General features: G+C 41.7%; 1 protein-coding gene across 2 annotated transcripts in view; it reads left to right on the top strand.

Annotated features, from left to right (window-relative positions):
- Nucleotides 1-20,465, top strand: part of SLC35F1 (solute carrier family 35 member F1) — a 426,225-nt gene that overhangs the window by 309,441 nt on the left and 96,319 nt on the right. For both annotated transcript variants that reach the window (XM_069599146.1, XM_069599145.1), the window contains exon 3: nucleotides 10,270-10,397. In XM_069599146.1, coding sequence (XP_069455247.1) covers nucleotides 10,270-10,397 — 128 coding nt within the window. The remainder of the gene's footprint in view (nucleotides 1-10,269; nucleotides 10,398-20,465) is intronic.

Below are 20,465 nucleotides of genomic sequence, written 5' to 3'. Positions count from 1 at the left end.
GCAGTCCGTGGGGTCGCTAAGAGTCTGACACGACTGAGCGACTTCACTTTCGCTTTTCACTTTCATGCATTAGAGAAGGAAGGAAATGGCAGCCCACTCCAGTGTTCTTGCCTGGAGAATCCCAGGGACGGGGGAGCCTGGTGGGCTGCCGTCTACGGGGTCACACAGAGTAGGACACGACTGAAGCGACTTAGCTTAGCTTAGAGCAATTCAACACATATGTTTTTAACTTTTTGTTTTGTATTGGGGTATAGCTGATTGACAATGTTGTGATAGTTTCAGGTGAACAGTGAAGGGATTCAGCTGACATATCCATGTATCCAAACTCCCTTCCCATCCAGGCTGCCGCATAACACTGAGCAGAGTTCCATGTGCACACAGTAGGCCTTGTTGGTTATCCATTTTAAATATAGCAGTGTCAACACATACTTTTGTGACCTCTGTATTTGAGAAATTGGTATAGTTAAATCCTGAGACTCGATCAGGTTTGGTTTCTTCTTTTTTTTTTTTTTCCATAGATAATGTTTTGTTCCTCTATCTGGAAGTACATAAAACATTCACTGCCTCTTTCTTTAAAATACCAGTAGCTTAACCTTCAAGGCATGTATCCATTAGTTCATTAGAGAGTACAAAAATAATGGTATTCTAATTCTCTTATTTCCTCTTCATTAGCTGGAGTAATACCATAAAGAACAATCTCCCTTCATCTACTAAATATTAGGTGCCTAGTGGCATTGTTCATATAAGAATCCTTGAGCAGAAAACTTGATTCTTTTCCTTTACCAATCTTCAAAATAATGAGTTGGTTTCCTACTATCTTCCAGTAGTGACCAGTTAGTTTTTAAAATTTGTTTGGTTGTGATTCTTGTTATTGCTGCTGCTTTTAGATTCTTTATGAACTCATGGATTTAAATGTATCTGATGCATTTCAATCCATTTCCATTATTTTTATATGAAAGACACTTCAAGTTGGCCTCTGAGTCCTTCTGACACAACTCAAGTAATTTTTATTGCTTCCTTGCTCTTTTGTATAAGGAAATGTTCCAGGTTTGACTTGTATTACATTTCCTGACCCAGATCTGCAATCTATCATTTCTCCAAGATTATTATTTCTTTTGGTGGAAACTTTTAAGATGATAATCTGGGTGCTATAGTGCTCATTTCCATTAGGTTAGTAGAGTGGAAATTCTTTAATTCCATGAATATATTCTTCAATATTTTCAGATGGAAATATATTTCAAAATATATGTATGTGTATTCTATGTATTTTTAAAGTATACATTGCATACCATTATTGCATTGCTCAGAAGACACTGCCTGTATTTACTGAACTTAATTTCAGAAAGATTATATAAATAAAAAACACTCCTGATTTGTTGCATTAAACACACCTTGTAAAAAAAGCATCTTTCTTAGAAAAGTGAATGCTTTGCGGTAAAAATCAGGACAGACTTTGGTGGACAAATTGCTTGAACTTCTTCAAAACCCGATTTCATGATCTGAAAAATAGCTTCTTCGTAAGGCTGTTAATAGCAAAACTGTCATTCACCGAGTATTTACTGGAAGCCAGAAACGTTACATACATTTTCTCATTTAATTGGTACAGCAACACTTTCAACTAAGTAGTGTTCTTCCCATTTTGTAAATGAGTAAACTTTCTCAAGGTGACACAGCCTGTTAAATGACAGAGTCAGTGCTTTAACACAGGTCTCTCTGATGCCACGCTTTTAACCTAGAATAGAGCATGGCAGTTAAATGAGACAGTAAGTATATGGTGCCTCTGGCCTTGTCCTGACAAATGGTTTTCAATGAAAAATAAATGTCAGGTAGCAGAAGTGGCCTTGGTAGATCTGTGCTTGACATTTGGGATGGGAGATGGGAGCGCGGACAGGAAAGGGGAGGCCGCCAGCTTTCTGCTTAGCCAGGCTTCTGGCCCAGTGATGCTCCTCTTGCTGATTTCCCATGTTGGGTCTAACCTATGTGTCCACCATGACAGATGCTCTCATGTCAGAGCTCAAGGTCAGCTCTCAAGAGTTCAGTCTGACACCTTCTGTCATGCAGTCTTTTGAATACGCTCAGCAAGTGGCAGGAGTCCGGAGGCAAGGCTGCTCTGGCCTCTCCCCCTCACATCGTGTGTCATTAGCCACTACACAGCTCTTTCTTCAAAACAAAATTCACAGAGCTGACAGATTCATCTGCTAATGTCGGGAGGCATCAGAGCCAATTACGGGAAACCTTCAGAAGGCAAATAGGGTCACTTGTCACAAAATGGGATGAAGAGAAGGAAAATAGTCTAGTCATTAAAAAGGACAAATACGTTTTCCTTGCTGCAGACTCGCCACAGGAAAATAGATTTCTATTCGTCCATCATTGCATTATGACTGCTTTAAATAATTTCAAATCAAAGCATCCACTACCTCCCCTCCACCCCCATACACACAGCCAACCTATCATTAACCATTTAGAGCTGATGAACAGTATTTCCCATCGTAAGTGATGTCTTTATAATGATGGAAAATGTAGGTTGAAAGTGCAAAGTTGTAATACTTTTTCAAGACCACAACTAATCACATACGTTGTTTAAAATCACCTGGAAAGGACACTTGTTTTAATTTGAATTCATACCTGAAGGGTTCTTCTGGGTTCTGGTTTTGTTGAGAAGTGCCAAATACTGTACTCAAGTTCTTGAGCAAGTGAGGGACAACTTTAGTTGTGTTTGAGGAAAATCTAGTGCAAAGTTTTAGGGGCACGGCCTCAACACTACGCTTACCTCACAACAGTGTGAGAGTTTAGTCCAAACGAGAAAGTTTAGAGTCCACACAAGAACACCCTCACAATTGAGGCCAATTGCAAGTTCACAGAAGGAACTGTGGTCCCCCAAACCACTGCCAGTTTCAGAAATTCACTAAGCCTCACAGAACTCCCAGAAGGCTATTACATTCATGGTTATAGTTATTGCAGGAAAAGGATACAATTTAGAATCAACCAAGGGACAGAGTCCTAAAGAAGTGCCAAGTCCAGGGCTTCCGTGGTGTTGTGCCAATGGAGACAAGACATGTTACTTATCCAGCACCAGTGTGTGACAATATGGACAAAATCTCGCCCATCATGGAAACTCACTGGAACCTCTGTGTTTGGGTTTTAATTGGAGCTCCAGTATGTAGGCATGATTGACTGCCCATTTGGCAGTCTCTAGCCCAGTAGATCTGTGTCTCTAGTCACTAAGCGTGACCCAAAGCCTTCTATATCCCTAGTATGGGACAATGGTATTGGTTTGTATTTGATCATACAACAACTGAACATCTTTAATATTTTCAGGTTTCTCTTCCAGTAATTAATAGTGACTGTGTTCAGCTGTGCAAGTGGTTGTATTCTTTACAGTGTGTTCTAAGAATATTAAATGGATGCTCTAAATGTGTATCTAGTTTTTCAATTCTGAATGGACTTTGGGAGAGTTGTTTGGATCTCACACATTATTTTCCTTAAGAGGTAGAGCAACTTGTAACACCTAGATTTTAGTCAACAGAGTTTAATAGTCAGTATGCACTTTTCATGTATGTGGTTTTAGATGTCCCGAACTTTCAGAAAACTCTTTCTTTATCCATTTGTTGTAATAGCCTTTATGGTAGAATCTAAGTAGGCTTACTATCAATATAAGGCACACTCATACTGCCTTATATTATTATGAAGAAGAAAATGTTAGCAATTGTGTTTTTTCTCCTATGATATATCAAGAACAGAGGAATGTTTTCTATTTCAAAGGATGTAGCGTATATGTAGGAGAAGGCAATGGCACCCCACTCCAGTACTCTTGCCTGGAAAATCCCATGGCGGAGGAGTCTGGTAGACTGCAGTTCATGGGGTCGCTAAGAGTCTGACACGACTGAGCAACTTCACTTTGACTTTTCACTTTCATGCATTGGAGAAGGAAATGGCAACCCACTCCAGTGTTCTTGCCTGGAGAATCCCAGGGACGGGAGAGCCTGGTGGGCTGCCGTTTATGGGGTTGCACAGAGTCGGACACGACTGAAGCGACTTAGCAGCAGCAGCAGCAGCATACATAGAAAGATACATGTTGAAAAGGTGAGACTTTCATATCACCATGTGTACATGTTTTTGCACAGAAAGGTTTGTGTTTGTAACTAGAGCTAGAATACTTTGTTTTACTCATCGATGCAAAAAGGTAACTGAAAAAAATAAAGTAAACTTACTGTTAAAAAACCTATCCTGTATACAGTCATTTTTACACCTGTTACTTTTAAAGTCACGGCTACCAGAACCTTATGTGATTATGTTTCATTTTTAGTTGCTTTTAGATATTTTTCCAAACCTTTGTTAGGCATTTCTGAAAAACAGCCAGATGATTGAGTAGGTTTTAAGGGTGTTATTCAGATATCTTACCTTGATAACAAGGCCTTACATTGAGTAATAATTTGTCTAAATCACTCTGCTAGGCATAGTTGAGGATATGTGAAAAAGAGAAATAAGTGCTGAGGGGGGAGCAGAGAACCCGGGGAAGCTTCGCATGGGAGGGAGCGTTTAGCCTGGGACATGCAGACTAAGTGGGAGTTCGAGTGAGAGGGATGTGGAAAGAGTTAAGTGGGAACTGAGGCCAGGTCTCTTCTCTCGGTTTTCTTTGAACCCTTTTGTGTGGTTTCCTCTTCTGTGTTTTGCTTGTCACAGGCAGACAATGTGGTCACCTTGGAACACCTTGGAAACACCTCCTGAGAGACCCCCACCCTGGAAAGGCGGACTAGCGTCACAGGAAACAAAGTCAGGTCTAGTTCAAGGGAAGGGTATGTTCATACGGCCTCCATTCCCAGATCAAGTAGTGAGATCCAGAGGGCCACGATGAGGATCTGGCCTGCGGGAGAGGCATCAAGGTCAAGGACGAAGCCCTCAGCCTGCCTCTAGTCTGGACAAACAAGCATCATATGCTGGCTGCCGTGTATCCATCACAATCACAAGAGTAAGAGACAGAGGATGTGCGTCCAAAGCCTTAATGAGACATGAAGAGAGTTCAGTTCCCTGGGCTTCCTCCATGCAGTCTCCATCACACTTGCTGAGCACGTGTGTGGTGTGTGACTGGTCAAGGATTCAGGGATTCCAGGACCCCATTACTTGCTAGCCCATCTTGTGCACATACCTGGCATTAGATATTAGCTTAAATATGACACTCACACTGCTTTTAATCTACAGCGCCCTATTAAATTTTTGTGACAGTCCCCATTTTACAATAGAGGAATGAAGGTTCAGAGCCATTAACCAACTTATACTACTCATGTACATCAGAGGCCAAACCAAGGTCTGTTTGCTATTAAGCTAAAGCAGTAAAGGATGGCCTTCTATGCTCTTCTTAATCTCACTCTCTGGCTCTAATCATAAAAATGAATGAAACTATACAAAACAATTTTAAATATTCATTATTTGTCTTTTTTATAGTCCATCCCTACCCTCAGATTCACAGTATGAGGTGCAGTTGGTTACAGTTCTTTTTGTGAACCATTTCCATTTCCTTATTATTAGCACATTTGCTTGGTTCACTTTTCTGAGGAAAGAGAATGGTTCTGAATTCTACATCCTAACACTAAATTTCAGCTTTTAAAGGTGAGTAATTAAAACTTCCATTGTCAGTTGTCCTTTTTTCCAAATTCACTGATGAATATTTAACCTCGTCCCTTGGAGTTCTGGTAAAGGAAGATGGCATTGTGGCTTCAAGCCGTGAGCCAAGGAGGGGTTCATTCAAGCAGGGGTCTCTCCCCCTGTGCAGGGGCTTCACTCTTGCTGTGGACCCTCTGTGCAGTGAGTGCTGAGTTCTGTTCTTGCAGAAAAACACCTTGCTGGATCACACCACCCATGAAAGCCCTTAATGAAAACGCAGCCCCGAGAATAATGAAGCTTCTTGTTCCCTTTGCTGAATTCACCTCGAGTGCTGTCTCGCAGTCCTTTTATTCTCTGCTCAGACCACCACTGGGGGTGAGCAAGAGTCCTATGAATCAAGACCTTTCTGTTTTCCAGTCGTTGCCGTGAATGTGGCAGTTCTTTGCACAGGGGTTTCCTCTTCCTTCATTCAGCATTTCTTAACCACCGCCACGCTCTCCCCTCTCGATGTGTGACCATTGTTATTTTGCCCGAGGCTTCAACTAGCAGAACAGCCTGTAACAGTAATTTTTATCATTAGACTTTGTTAAGTCATCAATTTGATTTAAAGCCTTATTTTACATTTCACAAGGGAAGCTGTCGTGCATTTGGACAGGGAGGCATCAACATTTTGGTACTGAACTGGTGGTACTGGGACACATGTGCATCCCAAAGCAGCTTCAGGGGTGGACCCAGGGCTGGGCTGCTGGGCACCGGCAACGCCAGGGGGCGCCATGCACGTCGGCTTCAAGGTGATGGGCACTTCCCTGGAGTTGGCCACGGGTCCCCCTGCAGGAGAGTTTGGATAAAGTCATGATAGCTCCGTTAATGAGAAATGAATGACTCCTGGGGACAGGGCCATAATTACAAACCAGTGAGGCAAAACAGTGCAGTATCAATGAGTATGAAACCTAATGCTAGATTGTCATGAGTTCAAATTCCGGTTCATCGGTGTGAATTTTCTGACAAATGACTTAACTCCTCCAGGTCCCAGATTTGTCATCTGTAAATAAAGTTAATAGAAATACCTACCATACAGGGTTATTATAAGGATTAAGTAAATTAATATTTGTAAAGCACATAGACACTGGCTGATACATAGTATCATTTAAGTATTTGTTATAAAAATGAAAAAAAAAAACACATTGATCATTATGTTGATGCTTAGTGAAATAAGGTATGACTCACATGACCAAGATTGTTTAATAATTTCTCTGTCTATTCTCAATTATTGCCATAATTATTGCTGCCAGAATGCTACCTTACTTGGAGGGTACCTTTAACTGTGTTTTACACATTTGTGAACACTTGCATACTCCACATTTCTTTAAAAAGAGAATGAAAACAAAATTAAACTCTTAAGCCAATAATAGAGATACATATGTACAAGGATGTTCTTTAGAGAAAAATTGGAAGCAACTTAGGTGTCTATCAGTGGGAAACTGGGTAAATTGTGGCATATTTATAAAATGTGATTATATATCATTATTACATATGATTTATATATGTCATATATATTATATATGATATTATATATGATTATATATATATTTGAAAGGTATTACATTTATTCTCTACATATAAGATAGGGATATATTTCTAGAAAAATGTTGAGTTTAAAGAACCCTAGAAGGATGACATGAAGAGTACATGTAATAAACTTTCACTTAAATACATACATATGTAGAGCTTTCCCGAGGCTCAACAGTAAGGAATCCAACTGACAGTGCAGGAGACACAGGTTGGATCCCTGGTCCAGGAAGAGCCCACACTCAGTGGAGCAACGAACCCTGTGCGCTGCAGCTGTTGAGCCTGTTCTCTGAAGCCCGGGAGCCGCAACTGGAGAAGGCGCCACGGTGAGAACCCCACGCACCACGAGTGGACAGTGGCACCTACTCGCTGCAGCTAGAGGAAAGTCTGGCCAGCAACGAGACCCAGCACAGCCAAAACTAAACGCAGGAAATTATTTAAGAAATGCATGCGCGTGTGGAAGATGTATAACAGAAACATGAAGATGAAGGATACGCAACACTATCAAGATGGAAATTCAAGAGAGGAGGGAAGGGAAGGGAATCTGGCAGGAGCACAAAGGGGATTTCAGTTTCATCGTTTCACCATTTCCTTTGTCAAAAAAGAAATTCTGAAACGTACATGGCAACATTTAACACTGATTAAATCAAGTTGAAGATGACCTGATCATATTATTCTCTGTGCTTTTTATTTATATTTGAACATGCTGATAATAAAATAATAACAGAACCCATTTAAATGCCAAATTATAATTCTACAGTTTCCACCCATAGATTATGTTACTCCTCCTAGTTAATTTTTTAAAATTCTTTTTTCTTCAAAATGTTAACATACTACCAATTGTGCTAGTGTTTTTTATGGATAGCCCCGTTTCATGAGGTTTAGAAAGCACTTTGGCACAAAGGCTCTTAAGAATATATCTTCATTATTCTAGAAAGAATTTTAATGACCTATCGTTCATCAGTGTTAATGACAGTCATGTAGATAAATCCCTAAGCAGTCCTTTTAAGGGTTGCATTTTTTGCTCAGCCAACAATAAAAAGTGCTTTCTTGACTTCTTGGATAATTTTGCTAAGCAAGCATGTTGTACATTTTCAGGTACTCAGACAATTGGGAGCATTTGTTTAGTGTTTTACTTGCAAACTTCTTCAACAGAACAGCAAGAAACAAATCATCCCTTTGAATCTTTATCACTTTGAATATGTATTGATTTGTGAAACAAACAGCGCCGTGACCTAGATTTTCAATGTCACATATTGAAATGTGGCTGGTGTGCTCTGAGTTTAGCAATTCCCTGTTCATCTTATAAATTAACTGGGACAATGACTTGTGACCTTAAAATTGCAGCTTTGTGGTTCAATATGCCATTGACCTTTTTATGTCCTATCTATGGAGTATTAATGTGTAAAATGGTCACCAAATTAATTTATGTCAGCTGTTGTCTACATTCTAACTAGAAAACAATTTTCATTGTCTGGAGCATGAATGTTTATAGTATACATATTTTAAAATTTTTAAATTTCAATTTCAATGTTAACATTGCTGAGATGATTGAACGTGAAATGTGTTCATAGATACTGTATTATTTATTGACTACTCACCATGCATGGTTGGGTCTTAGAGTGGTGGCCGAGACGCTGCCACTGTCTTCAAATTATTAATAATCTAATGAGTAACAGAGTCAAGAAAACAGACTATTATCATACAGAGAGATAATACTGTATCAGTGGCATAAGAAAGACTGTTAAAGGAACCCACAGCAAGGAAACCCAACTGAGTCTTGGAAGATCAAAGTGAGAGATCTAGGAAGGCTTCCTGGTGATAGAGTCTAGGCTGCTTCTTCATTTGAAGGCTGGCATAAGAATAGTCCATGTAGGGGAGTTCACACATGGAAAAGCAAGAGAAAGCATGTTGTTGTTGTTGAGCAGCTAAGTCAGGTCCAACTCTTTTGCTACCTCATGGACTGTAGCCTGCCAGGCTCCTCTGTCCCAGGTAAGAATACAGGAGCAAGTTGTCATTTCCTTCTGCAGGGCGTGTTCCCAATCCAGGGATTGAACCTGCATCTCCTGTACTGCCAGGCAGATTTTCTACCACTAAGCCACCAAAGAAGTCAAAGAGAAAGCATACTGTGGGCCAAATAATCAGATTGTTTCTTGGATATCAAGAATCACCATTCACTCAGGGGTTTTGCGTATTCCACATCTTCTAAGAATACCTCACAAGTTGGCCCCAGAAAGCTATAATTATTAACAACATGTTGCCCTACTTTAAGGAAAGTTATGTTTCAGGCCTGAAATATGTAAGAATAAGGATGATGAACTAAGCAGCTCAAAGTCTGTTTTGATGCCACCAGCTTAAGCAAGATGTGAAGACTGCAGTTGCTGGCAGTATTGAAGCCAAGGCCCATGGCCCTCTTTTTGTCCATGAGTGACCCCCAGCTTCCTCTCTCTTCCCATCACCCACACACCACCTGAATGCAAGGTTCAGAGCTGAGCAAGCCCTCCTCATAGCATCCTGGAGCCTGACTACAGATCTGCAGCGGAGCACAGGCTTTTCTCCACTTGACCACCTCTTTCTGTTTTGGTCTAGTTTACCACAATCCAGACATTTAGGATGATTTGGATTTCACGTGTTTATGCAGCCTTTCTGAACACTTTTCCTTTTCATTTTACTTCACCTAATTTTTTTTTTCAAATGTTCATGAGAAAATTAGTTCACATCATGAACTAAAAACCTGTCTTGTTCTGGAATAGGCACTAATTTGAAGGGCTGAAGTCTACCCTAAAGTCTAGTAAACTAAGTAAAAACAGTCTATGACACGCTCAGGTATTTGTTTAATTAAATGTTTGATAAGGTATGGTAAAAATATATATATATATACTACTATATTGCTTTTTTTGTTGCTCAGACGCTAAGTCATGTCCAACTCTTTGCGACCCCATGGACTGCAGCATGCCAGGCTTCCCTGTCCTTCACCGCCTCCCAGAGTTTGCTCAAACTCATGTCCATTGAGTCGGTGACGCCATCCAACCATCCTCTAAATATAGTTTCTCAGTGTGTTCAGAACATAATCCATTTCTTTTCAACTTTGTAATGCAGGAGAAGAAAACCTCCTGGCAATTTTACGACGAAGATGGTGGAAATACATGATCCTGGGACTGATAGACTTGGAAGCAAACTATCTGGTGGTCAAGGCTTACCAGTACACGACTCTGACCAGCATCCAGGTACCACGGCTCTTTTTTCTTCTTTTCTTCCGTATCATCTTATAGATGTAGTTTGCTTTCAGTTTAGTCACTTGGGAATCTGAATACTAGTCTGTAGATTTTGCAATGAGAAGGAAATCAAATGTATAAAAATTAAATTTTATGTCTGTGTTCTTTTCATTTGTCTTAATTCACATGTTATTGGACATCTCTTTCTTCTTTGATTTTAGTATACCACAAGAACTATTGTTACCTATTAAGGGAGAGGTGAGCTAGATGGGTGCTGGGAAAACAGCCACGGTGCTCCAAACCCAGCCTAGGTCCCACCCACCCCCAGAAGCCCCACAATGACAACACATCCCTCTGTCTCTCTCTCGTACGCTCCCAGCACTTCATTTTAAAGCTCTGTCTTCATAGTCTGACTTACCTAAGAATGCTGTTTGTCTGTTTCCACCTATTCCACCAAGCTGTGAGCTCTTTCACAGCAAGAAGGATATCTTCTTCACCTTTGAATCTCTAGTACCTCATACGCAACCCAGCACGTAATAGACACTCAAAACTATTTAACGAACTTAATTAAAATGCATTGATTTCCAGTGTTTTGGGGCACAGAAATTCCCAGCCATTCTCTACCCACATGTGGAGGGCTCTGGAATGTCTATACCGGTATCTATAGTGGGAGAAGAAAGAGGGACACTGGCTTCATGGTGGAGCTGGGCCCATTAGTGCAGAATGGAAACTTACAAATTGGCTTGGGGAGCATGAAAAGGAAACGTCTCCCTTTGGAAATCCAGTTGACCTTTGTTTTCTTTTGTTAAGCATTGAAAATTCACAACCAATTACTGGTTGCTTATTTCTGTGGGGATTTATACAAATGTTTTTTGCAGTTTCCTTTCGTCAACAGTGACAAGGTCTTTAACAACATTCCCCTTGTCCTCAAGTGTTTTGTTCAACCCATGTTATGCACAACCATCGATCCATCCAACACCTCTCTCAAATTAACTGTCTCACACCCCGTTTAATGCTGCATTCTATAAAAAGTTTAACTCTGCAGAAAGGCAGAAAAATAATAATGCTACCTATATATGTTTTTCTTCATTATAACTTAGTGAACAAGGGATGGGGAAAATGAAAAAGCAAGTTGAATCCAACAATTTTAGAACCATTTTGCTTCCTACAAAAAAAAAACTATTAAATAATAATAAATGGTCAAAAGAAAAGGTGTTTGCTCTTGGAACCATGTTGGTACTGTTGTTTTGTATTTCAAAAGCTTAGGGGCAGGAAACCTGAGGAATATGATTGGAGAATAATTATTCCAGTTTGATTCATTCGGTCACTTCAAAAATAAGTACTGAATATTTCTGTGTTCAAGTCAGTGTATTAGGGAGGGAACACTTGTGAGCCAAAGAACAAAATAGATACTTTCTGTATTCTCATGGAGCTTCCAGGAAATGGGAAAGGCAGCTTTTGGTGAATGGATATATCGTCTCAACAGTTAAGAATCCGCCTGCCACGCAGGAGACATGGGTTCAATCCCTGGGTTAGGAAGATCCCCTGGAGAAGGAAATGGCAACCCACTCCAGTATTCTTGTCTGGAAAACCCCATGGACAGAGAAGCCTGGCGGGCTACAGTCCATAGGGTCACAAAAGAGTTTGACACCTTAGCGACTAAACAGCAACTCATCATTATAGTCAGGGATAAAGGTTTTAAAAAAGAAAGCAATGCAGTTCTACAAGGACATTTATCAGAATGGCCTGATCTAAACTGGAAAGTTGGGAAGGTTTTTCTCTAAGGGATTGCTGATGGAGTAAGATTTGTGAGAGAAGTGGAAGATTAGCTGGGAAAGAAAGGGATCCAAGCAAAGAAGACAGCATGCCCAAGGCTCTGTGCGGGGAAGGACCATGGTGAGGATGAGGTTGTGAGCAAGGGCTTGTGACTGGGCGAAGAGACTGAAGCAAAGAGTGGTAAACAGAATGGGCTGGGGAGGGAGGCGGGGGCCCGTCTTCCGCAAGTCTTGACAGCCAGCACAAAGGTTTGAGTCCATAAGCGAAGTGCCGTGGGAAGCCACATTTGAGTTTTAAAGGCAGTCAGGCTGTGGTGCAGAGAACAGACTGAAGCAATAGGTGCTCACAGGGGAATAAAGGAAGACAGAGCTAGAAAGTTAAGTTGGGGTCATACAGAAGGAGGTCTTTAATGCCAGGATGAAGAGTCTGGCTTAATTTTGTAAGTAAGAGAGCCATGAAATTTTCTGAGGAAAGAGATGATAGAAAGTGACCCCACCGCCATTTTTATAGACACTTCTGCTTCTACAGGACAGTCCTCATTACTAGCTGGCAGAACACCAAATACTTTTGTTTTCTGACTCTCTTAGAAACAGTGATGAAGAGCCCCTCCATGTTTTATCCCCCTGCCCTTTCAGTTCATCCACCAAATTTAGGATTAAATGTCACAAGCAATTGATACATGAAACATGAGAGGAAAATACATATTTCTGAAATGATTATAAACTCACAGGGAACTGCAAAACTGCATAGGATTCTTTGAACTGTTCAGACAGCTTTTCCTCAATGGTGACATTTTGTATGACTTTCATATCATGTCAAAACCAGGATATTGACATTGGTACAATACTGTTAACTAGACTACAGACCTGATTCAGTTTTCATTTATTTTCCTTCGCTCGTGTGTGCGTGCGTGTGTGTGTGTTAGTCACTCAGTCATGTCCAACTCTTTGTGACTCCATGGACTGCAGCCCACCAGGCTCCTCTGTAGTTGTACCCAGTTAGATCCACGTGTAGGTTTGTGTAACCACTGTCACAGTCAGGGTACAGAACTGTTCCATTACCACAAAGGAAATCCCTCATGCAGCCCCTGTGAAGTGATACCCATTCGACGAGCCTCGTCCCCATCCCTAGCGACCACTACTCTATTCGCCACCCATATGATTTTGTGAACTGGAGAATATGCATAAAATGAAATTATATGGTATTTAACCTTTTTGCTGACATTGTTAAGTCATGCCCAACTCTTTGTGACCCTAATGGACCGTAGCACACCAGGCTCCCCTGTCCTTTACTATCTCCTGGAGTTTGCTCAGATTCATGTCCAATAAGTCAGTGATGCTGTCTAACAACCTCATCCTCTATTGCCCTCTTCTCTTGTCCTCAATCTTTCCCAGCATCAGAGTCTTTTTCAGTGAGTCAGCTCTTTGTATCAGGTGGTCAAAGTATTGGAGCTTCAGCTTCAGCATCTGTCTTTCCTTTCCAGTGAATGTTCAGGATTGATTTCCTTTAGAATTGACTGGTTTGCTCTCCTTGCAGTCTGAGGGACTCTTAAGAGTTTTCTCCAGCACCACAATTAGAAAGCATCAGTTCTTCAGCTCTCAGCCTTCTTTATGATCCAACTCTCACATCCCTACATGACTACTGGAAAAACCGTAGTTTTGACTATACAGACCTTTGTCGGTAAAGTGATCTCTTTACTTTTTAGTATTCTGTCTAGGTTTGTCATAGCTTTCCTTCCAAGGAGCAAGATCTTTTAATTCATGGCTGCAGTTACCATCTGCAATGTTTTTGGAGCCCAATAAAGTAAAATCTATCTATGCTTCCACTTTTTCTCCTCTATTTGCGATGAAGTGATGGAACTGGATGCCATGATTCTAGTTTTTTAACCTTTGGAGATTGGCATCTTTCACTAAGCATAATGTCCTGTTGTTGTTCAGTCACTACATCATGTCTGACTCTTTGTGACCCCATGGGCTGCAGCACGCCAGGCTTTCCTGTCCCTCCCCATCTCCCAGAGTTTGCCCAAGTTAGTGTCCATTGAATCAGTGATGCCATCCAGCCATCTCATCTTCTGTCGCACTCTCCTCCTCCTGCCTTCAGTCTTTCCCAGCATCAGGATTTGTTTGTTTGTTTTTCCAGTGAGTCAGTTTTTCACATCAGGTGGTCAAAGTATAGACGCTTCAGCTTTAGCATCAGTCCTTCCAATGAGTATCAGGGTTTATTTCCTTTAGATTTCACTGGTTTGGTCTCCATGCTGTCCGAGGGACTCTCAAGAGTCTTCTCCAGCACTACAGTTTGAAAGCATCAATTCTTTGGCACTCTGCCTTCTTTATGGTCCAACAATCTATAATGCCCTTAAGTCCATCAGAATTATTGCATATATCCATAGTTTGAGTAGTATTCCATGGTATAAATATATCAGAGTTTGTTTGACCATCACCTGTTGAAGGACTAATAAGTTGTTTCCAACTTTGGGATTTTACATTGAAAGCTAGTAAGACATTCATATGCAGGTTTTATATTAATATAAGATTTCATTTCTCTGGGATAAGTGCTCAAAAGTTCAATTTCTGAATCATGTTGGAAATGACTATTTGGTTTTAGAAACAGTTAAACAACTGTCCAGAGTGGCTGCACCCTTTCATACCAGCAGTGTATCAGCGGTCCAGTTCTCCCTGCCCTCACTAGCATTTAATATTAGCATTATTTTTTATTTTAGTCATTCTAAGAGATATGCAGTGATACTTCATTGTGCTTTTAATTTGCAGTTCCCTAATGGCTAATAATGTCAAACATCTTTTGGGAAAAAAAAATTTTAACTTTGCCTTCATAGTAAGAAGATAAAGAAAGCTAACAATGGCAAGAGATAACATTTATTCAGGAAAAAAGATGATGAAAGATGGACATTGAAGTGAAGAAATCGAGCTGTTTTCTTTATTAGAAAGTCAAAGGAGAAATGGTAACACCATCATATTGGATTTATAAGGGTTTTAGTCTAAAGACACATTTGTGGATTTGTATCTCTTGACTTGTAGAGAAGGCATAGATTGTGTCTGTGACTTTGAGACAGATTAGCAATGACATTTGGATAAATTCTAAGAGCTGTGCTATTTTTATAACTGTGCTATATGAACCATTTCAGTAGAAATACCAGCTTTACAACTTCTCACCCAAAGATGATTCATCTTTCTTCAGCCGTGTAGTACTAAAATGCAAACAGATGAAACTAGTATGTCTGTGAAATGAGAAAAAAGAAGGTCTCCTCAAACATGATAGTTTGGTAACTAAAATTAACTCGCATGGGAAACAGTCTCCATTTGTCTTGCTAACCGTGCTGAGAAGGCTGCGTCTCTGACACGACCTTTCCTTCACCCAGTGCATGTGTGCAAGCTCTTCCCATTTCTAAGCAGTTTTCCAAGAGCAAAGAACAAGAAAGAAACCCTTCTAGTCCTGATTATTTTCCTCCTGCCCCAGTCCTCTCCTTGGGTATGTTTTTGCTGCTTCTGCTGCTAAGTCGCTTCGGTTGTGTCCAACTCTGTGGGACCCCATAGATGGCAGCCCACCAGGTTCCCCCATCCCTGGGATTCTCCAGGCAAGAACACTGGAGTGGCTTGCCATTTCCTTCTCCAATGCAGGAAAGTGAAAAGTGAAAGTAAAGTCACTCAGTCATGTCCTACCCTCAGCAACCCCATGGACTGCAGCCTTCCAGGCTCCTCCGTCCATGGGATTCTCCAGGCAAGAGTACTTAGCAGAGGTTGATACAGAATGAAAGCCAGCTTCTCCAGTGTGCAGTGTGATACACTGGTCAGCGTGCACTGACCCTAGGACTCATTGTGCAAGGCATATACATGCAACCTACAAGTGTTGCATACACAACATACTACACTATACTCATGCAACAGTTTTTTTACGGAAGCAATGGCTTTTTGTAACTCTCAGCTCTTTCTAGGTTCACTCTTTGTGAATTTTCAGTAGGCTAAGAATTAAGCTGTGTATGATAGAGAGGCTGGATAGTTTGTACCTTCTTGTGTCTCTCTAGAGTCTAAAGTTTAAGCCAAATGAATAGACTTGACAACAGATTCCTTTATTGATTAAAAAAAAAATGCTAACACTGTGGCTAGATGCTGGGGACACAGACACTGATCAGACCTGAGCCGTAGCGTGGGATGATAGACAGCTATGTTAACAATTAGAATGGAATGTGGCAGTATGGTAGGAAAAATATGCCTTCAGCTCAGTGCAGACACAGGAGAGAGGTACTTGTCACCCCTGAGATTTATATAATGGTGGTCCTATAGTCAAGAAGTTGTGACACATGAGAGAAAGTCACTAAGTAGACTTTTCATTTGTAGCCAACCTGAATTTCCACCTCCGTGGATGAGCAGAGAGAAAACACACCTGTGCATATTAGAAACATGTCCCGTGGGCTTGAATTTACGATTATGAGCTCAGCTTTTAAGACTGTATTTCCTTCTTTATCCTCACTGTTTCTACCTGTCCCCGATGCAGGAGTATGGCAGTTTAATGAGCTATTTTAAAGTGCATTTAAAGGCAAAGCATTCAAAAGCAACGTTCTTACCCTCAAAGGGAACATGATACTCTGACTCTCAGATTTCTTAGACCTGGACTTCCTATTTTCATGATTGTGAAAATAACTTAAATATGTAGCAGTCTAAATCTAAACATTTGATTGGTTGTGGCACAGTTTTTGATCAGCCTTTTGTCCTAATGTTGGGGAGAGCCCCTTGTACATTACTAAAGGGTATGCTAAAACCACCTTCTTCAGTCTTTAGTTCCATATGATGTCCATCCCTAAACCTGTCTTTAAATGTGTTCTTTCAAACTACCTTCTAACGAAGGGAGCTTTCATACTCCACCTCCACTGACCCTGGTCGAGTGGGCTGGTACCCTCATGCCATCAGGTAATTCCATCGGCAAGGAAGGAGAGCATCTGTCTCCCTTCCTCCCACTTCATGCCACAACAGCCAGGCTCGCAGTAAAACATGCATTTGATCCTCTCTTGACTCTACTTCTTCATCTTCCTTATTGTAACTGTCACTTTCTACTTTGTTTGGTAGTTGTTCACATATTATATTTCCTTTCTCCCTTAAGTCTGTAAGGTCCTTGAGGTGAGACCTGTGTACCTGATATACAATAGGTGCTGAAAAAAAATGTCTAATGTATTGAATAAATGTGGAAACAGTTCATCTTTGTCTTCTTCACAAGATCATGTACATATAGATGTCAAAAATCCATGAAATATTTGAATGAAAAGGTTAAACAATGAAAGGATTAATTTCTAAAGACCAGCTTTTGGGCCAGGCTGCACGAGTCACCTTTAATAGTTTTATCATCAGGAAGTGCATTTACTCTATGCTCCGGGGATGTAAAGATGATGACGAAACTGCCCTAGCTCTCAAGAAGCTCAAGTGTTGCGGGTGCAGATTCACTCATGCTTTGCTTAGATGTTCAAAGTAATTGTGCGCGCATAGTGTGCTGTCCGCTTCAGTCATGTCCGACTCTTTGTGGCCCTGTGCACTGTAGCCCACCAGACTCTTCTGTCCATGGGATTCTCCAGGTAAGAATACTGGAGTGGGTTGTTGTTGCTCCTCCAGGGGATCTTCCCGACCCAGGGATCAAACTCGTGTCTCTTATATCTCCTGCATTGGCAGGTAAGTTCTCTAATCTTCACAGTGAACCTTCTCTAAGCATCCTCGGGGTAGCTAAATAGCAATGGATGGAGGGAAAATTCTGGTTAGATGTAAAACTTGCCAAAATTTCTTCCAGTTTAAAAACTTGTTTTGGGTGTTTTAGTTGCTTTTGGGCAAACGCTCAGGCTTTTAGAATTCCTCTCTCCCTTATGCATTTCTGAGAAGGCACGTGGGTCTCTAGGGTGACCTTTGGCTTCTCGTTGGTCCTTTGACCGCGGTCCACCCTTGGGCAGTTGGCTGGTTGTTGAGTGTGCACTTGCTGGGTTGGATGTGGGTCTGTGGCTCAGTTCTGTGCCTGGCCTTCTGCTGGCCTCTGTTGCTCTCTCCCCTATTCTTGAGCCTCCCCTGATTCTCTCTGATGCTGTGCATCTCCAGGTATCTGGCTGTGAATGTGTCTGGTCTCCAGCCCTGGTGGTTCCTGCCACATAGAACCCCCTGTTCCACCCCAGGTCAGCCAGCCTGCACCTCTTTGCAGAGCACTCTGACTTCTGGCAAAACAGGGCTTGAGAAGGGTGCTGGGGAGCCAGGGTTTTCTACTGATGACATTCCACCTCTGCTTATTCTCGATGTGGCCTCTTCAAGTTGGTGTGGTGCTGCCCTAAAGGAAACTGATGCTTCACTTTCAGCTTCCTTTCAAACTGTCTAGCATGTCTCTCCCCGCTGGGCCTTCTGTTTGGAGAGGGGCCCTCTGGGCACGGATGATCCAGCACCCGTTTCTCCTCTGTCAATTTCTTTTCCTCTGACCATGCCCACAGGTGGGAAGGGCAAGTGCTCCCTCCCTCATTCGCTCTAGCATGGACTTCTTCATCTCACACCCTCCTTCTGGGACACCTGCCCTCCTGGCTCAGCCCTAAGAGAGGAAACAGCAACCTTCCACATTCTGGAGAAAACTCTGGTGGAGTTGGTAGTATGGATTCTTGATAGGTTGGAGGGAGATTATAGAATTTTGAACCCCTTCTCCTTCCACACACCTGACTCTCTAGACCCTTCCTTGCTAAAGGCATCAGGAGGATTTGTTCTGTGTTTAAAAGCTCGGCAGTGACCTCCTGCGTGCTGTGTGCTCAGTCATGTCGGACTTTTTGCAACCCCATGGTCTGTAGCCTGCCAGGCTCCTCTGTCCATGGGATTTTCCAGGTAAGAATACTGGAGTGGCAATTAAAATAAAGAAACTAATTTACAAAAAAAAGAATACTGGGGTGGGTAGCCATTCCCTACTCCAAGGGATCGTCCCAACCCAGGGATCAAACTCACGTCTCTCTTGCGTCTCCTGCACTGGCAGGAGATTTCTTTACCACTGAGCCACCATTTACATCAGTGACCTCTCTGATCTATAATCACCTGCTGTTGAATTCCTCATGGCTCAGTTTTATAGTTAGAAGGTGGATGGGGCATGATTTAAGAGGGAAAAATAAATTTCCAAAACATTTATCCTATTTTACTGGAAGTTCAGTTTAGTTCAGTTGCTCAGTCGTGTTCATCTTTTTGCGACCCCATGAACCGCAGCGTGCCAGGCCTCCCTGTCCATCACCAACTCCCAGAGTCCACTCAAACCCATGTCCATTGAGTCGGTGATGCCATCCAACCATCTCATCCTGTCATCCCCTTCTCCTCCTGCCCTCAATCTTTCCCAGCATCAGGGTCTTTTCCAGTGAGTCAGCTCTTCACATCAGGTGGCCAAAGTATTGGAGTTTCAGCCTCAACCTCAGTCCTTCCAATGAACACCCAGGACCAATCCCCTTTAGGATGGACTGGTTGGATCTCCTTGCAGTCCAAGGGACTCTCAAGAGTCTTCTCCAGCACCACAGTTCAAAAGCATTTACTGGAAGAAAGATCTATAAACAAATTACAGGAAAGGCAGCAAAATGGATCTATACAGAAAATTCTGTGGGGTTACAGAGGTGGAATGACTGAACCCACCGGTTTTCAGAAAAGACTCTGGAGGACACGTTTTGGTGGGCTTTACTGACAACACGAATCTAACAGTAAAACTAGGCAACTTGACTCCCTGATGATTGTCAGCTCCCCGGGCTTATGTAGAGGATTCCAAAATAGTGAAATGCCCTCACGTGTCTGCTCTCTGTCTCTCAACATGAGTTTCCCCTCTTATTTGGGGATCAAGGTTCCAGAGGGAGGGGATATATGTGTATTTACAACTATTGATGCCGTCGTGTGGTGGAAAACAACACAACATTGTAAAGCAATTTATCCTCCAATTAAAAATAGATTTAAAAAAATTTAAAAAACCAGTCTCCTGCTGCAGTTGTGGGTATGCAAATATAACATCCTAAAGTCCATGTTTCTCTCCCAGCTCTAAGGCAAAAATAATGCAACAAATAATAACACCTGATGTTGTCTGATCCTGCCATCATCTCCCAAGCAAGCTCTAGCACCTTTCCCAGTGAATTTCCTCTGTCGTTCCTACAAATAGACCTGTCTGTGCTCTTCTGACATTCTCAGACTTGTCTGAGATCCACATGATAGCCAGTCAGCCAATCAGTGATGCACCTGCTTTAGCAACGCCTCCAAAAGGTAGTAGATGCTCATTAAATGCCAGCTCCTTTTACTCCCATATTTTTCACTTCACCTATTCTGT

The sequence above is a fragment of the Ovis canadensis genome, chromosome 8 (genome assembly GCF_042477335.2).
Source record: "Ovis canadensis isolate MfBH-ARS-UI-01 breed Bighorn chromosome 8, ARS-UI_OviCan_v2, whole genome shotgun sequence".
Classification (NCBI taxonomy): domain Eukaryota; kingdom Metazoa; phylum Chordata; class Mammalia; order Artiodactyla; family Bovidae; genus Ovis; species Ovis canadensis.
Note: the sequence above shows the minus strand (reverse complement) of the source record. Positions and strands in the feature narration are given on the sequence as shown.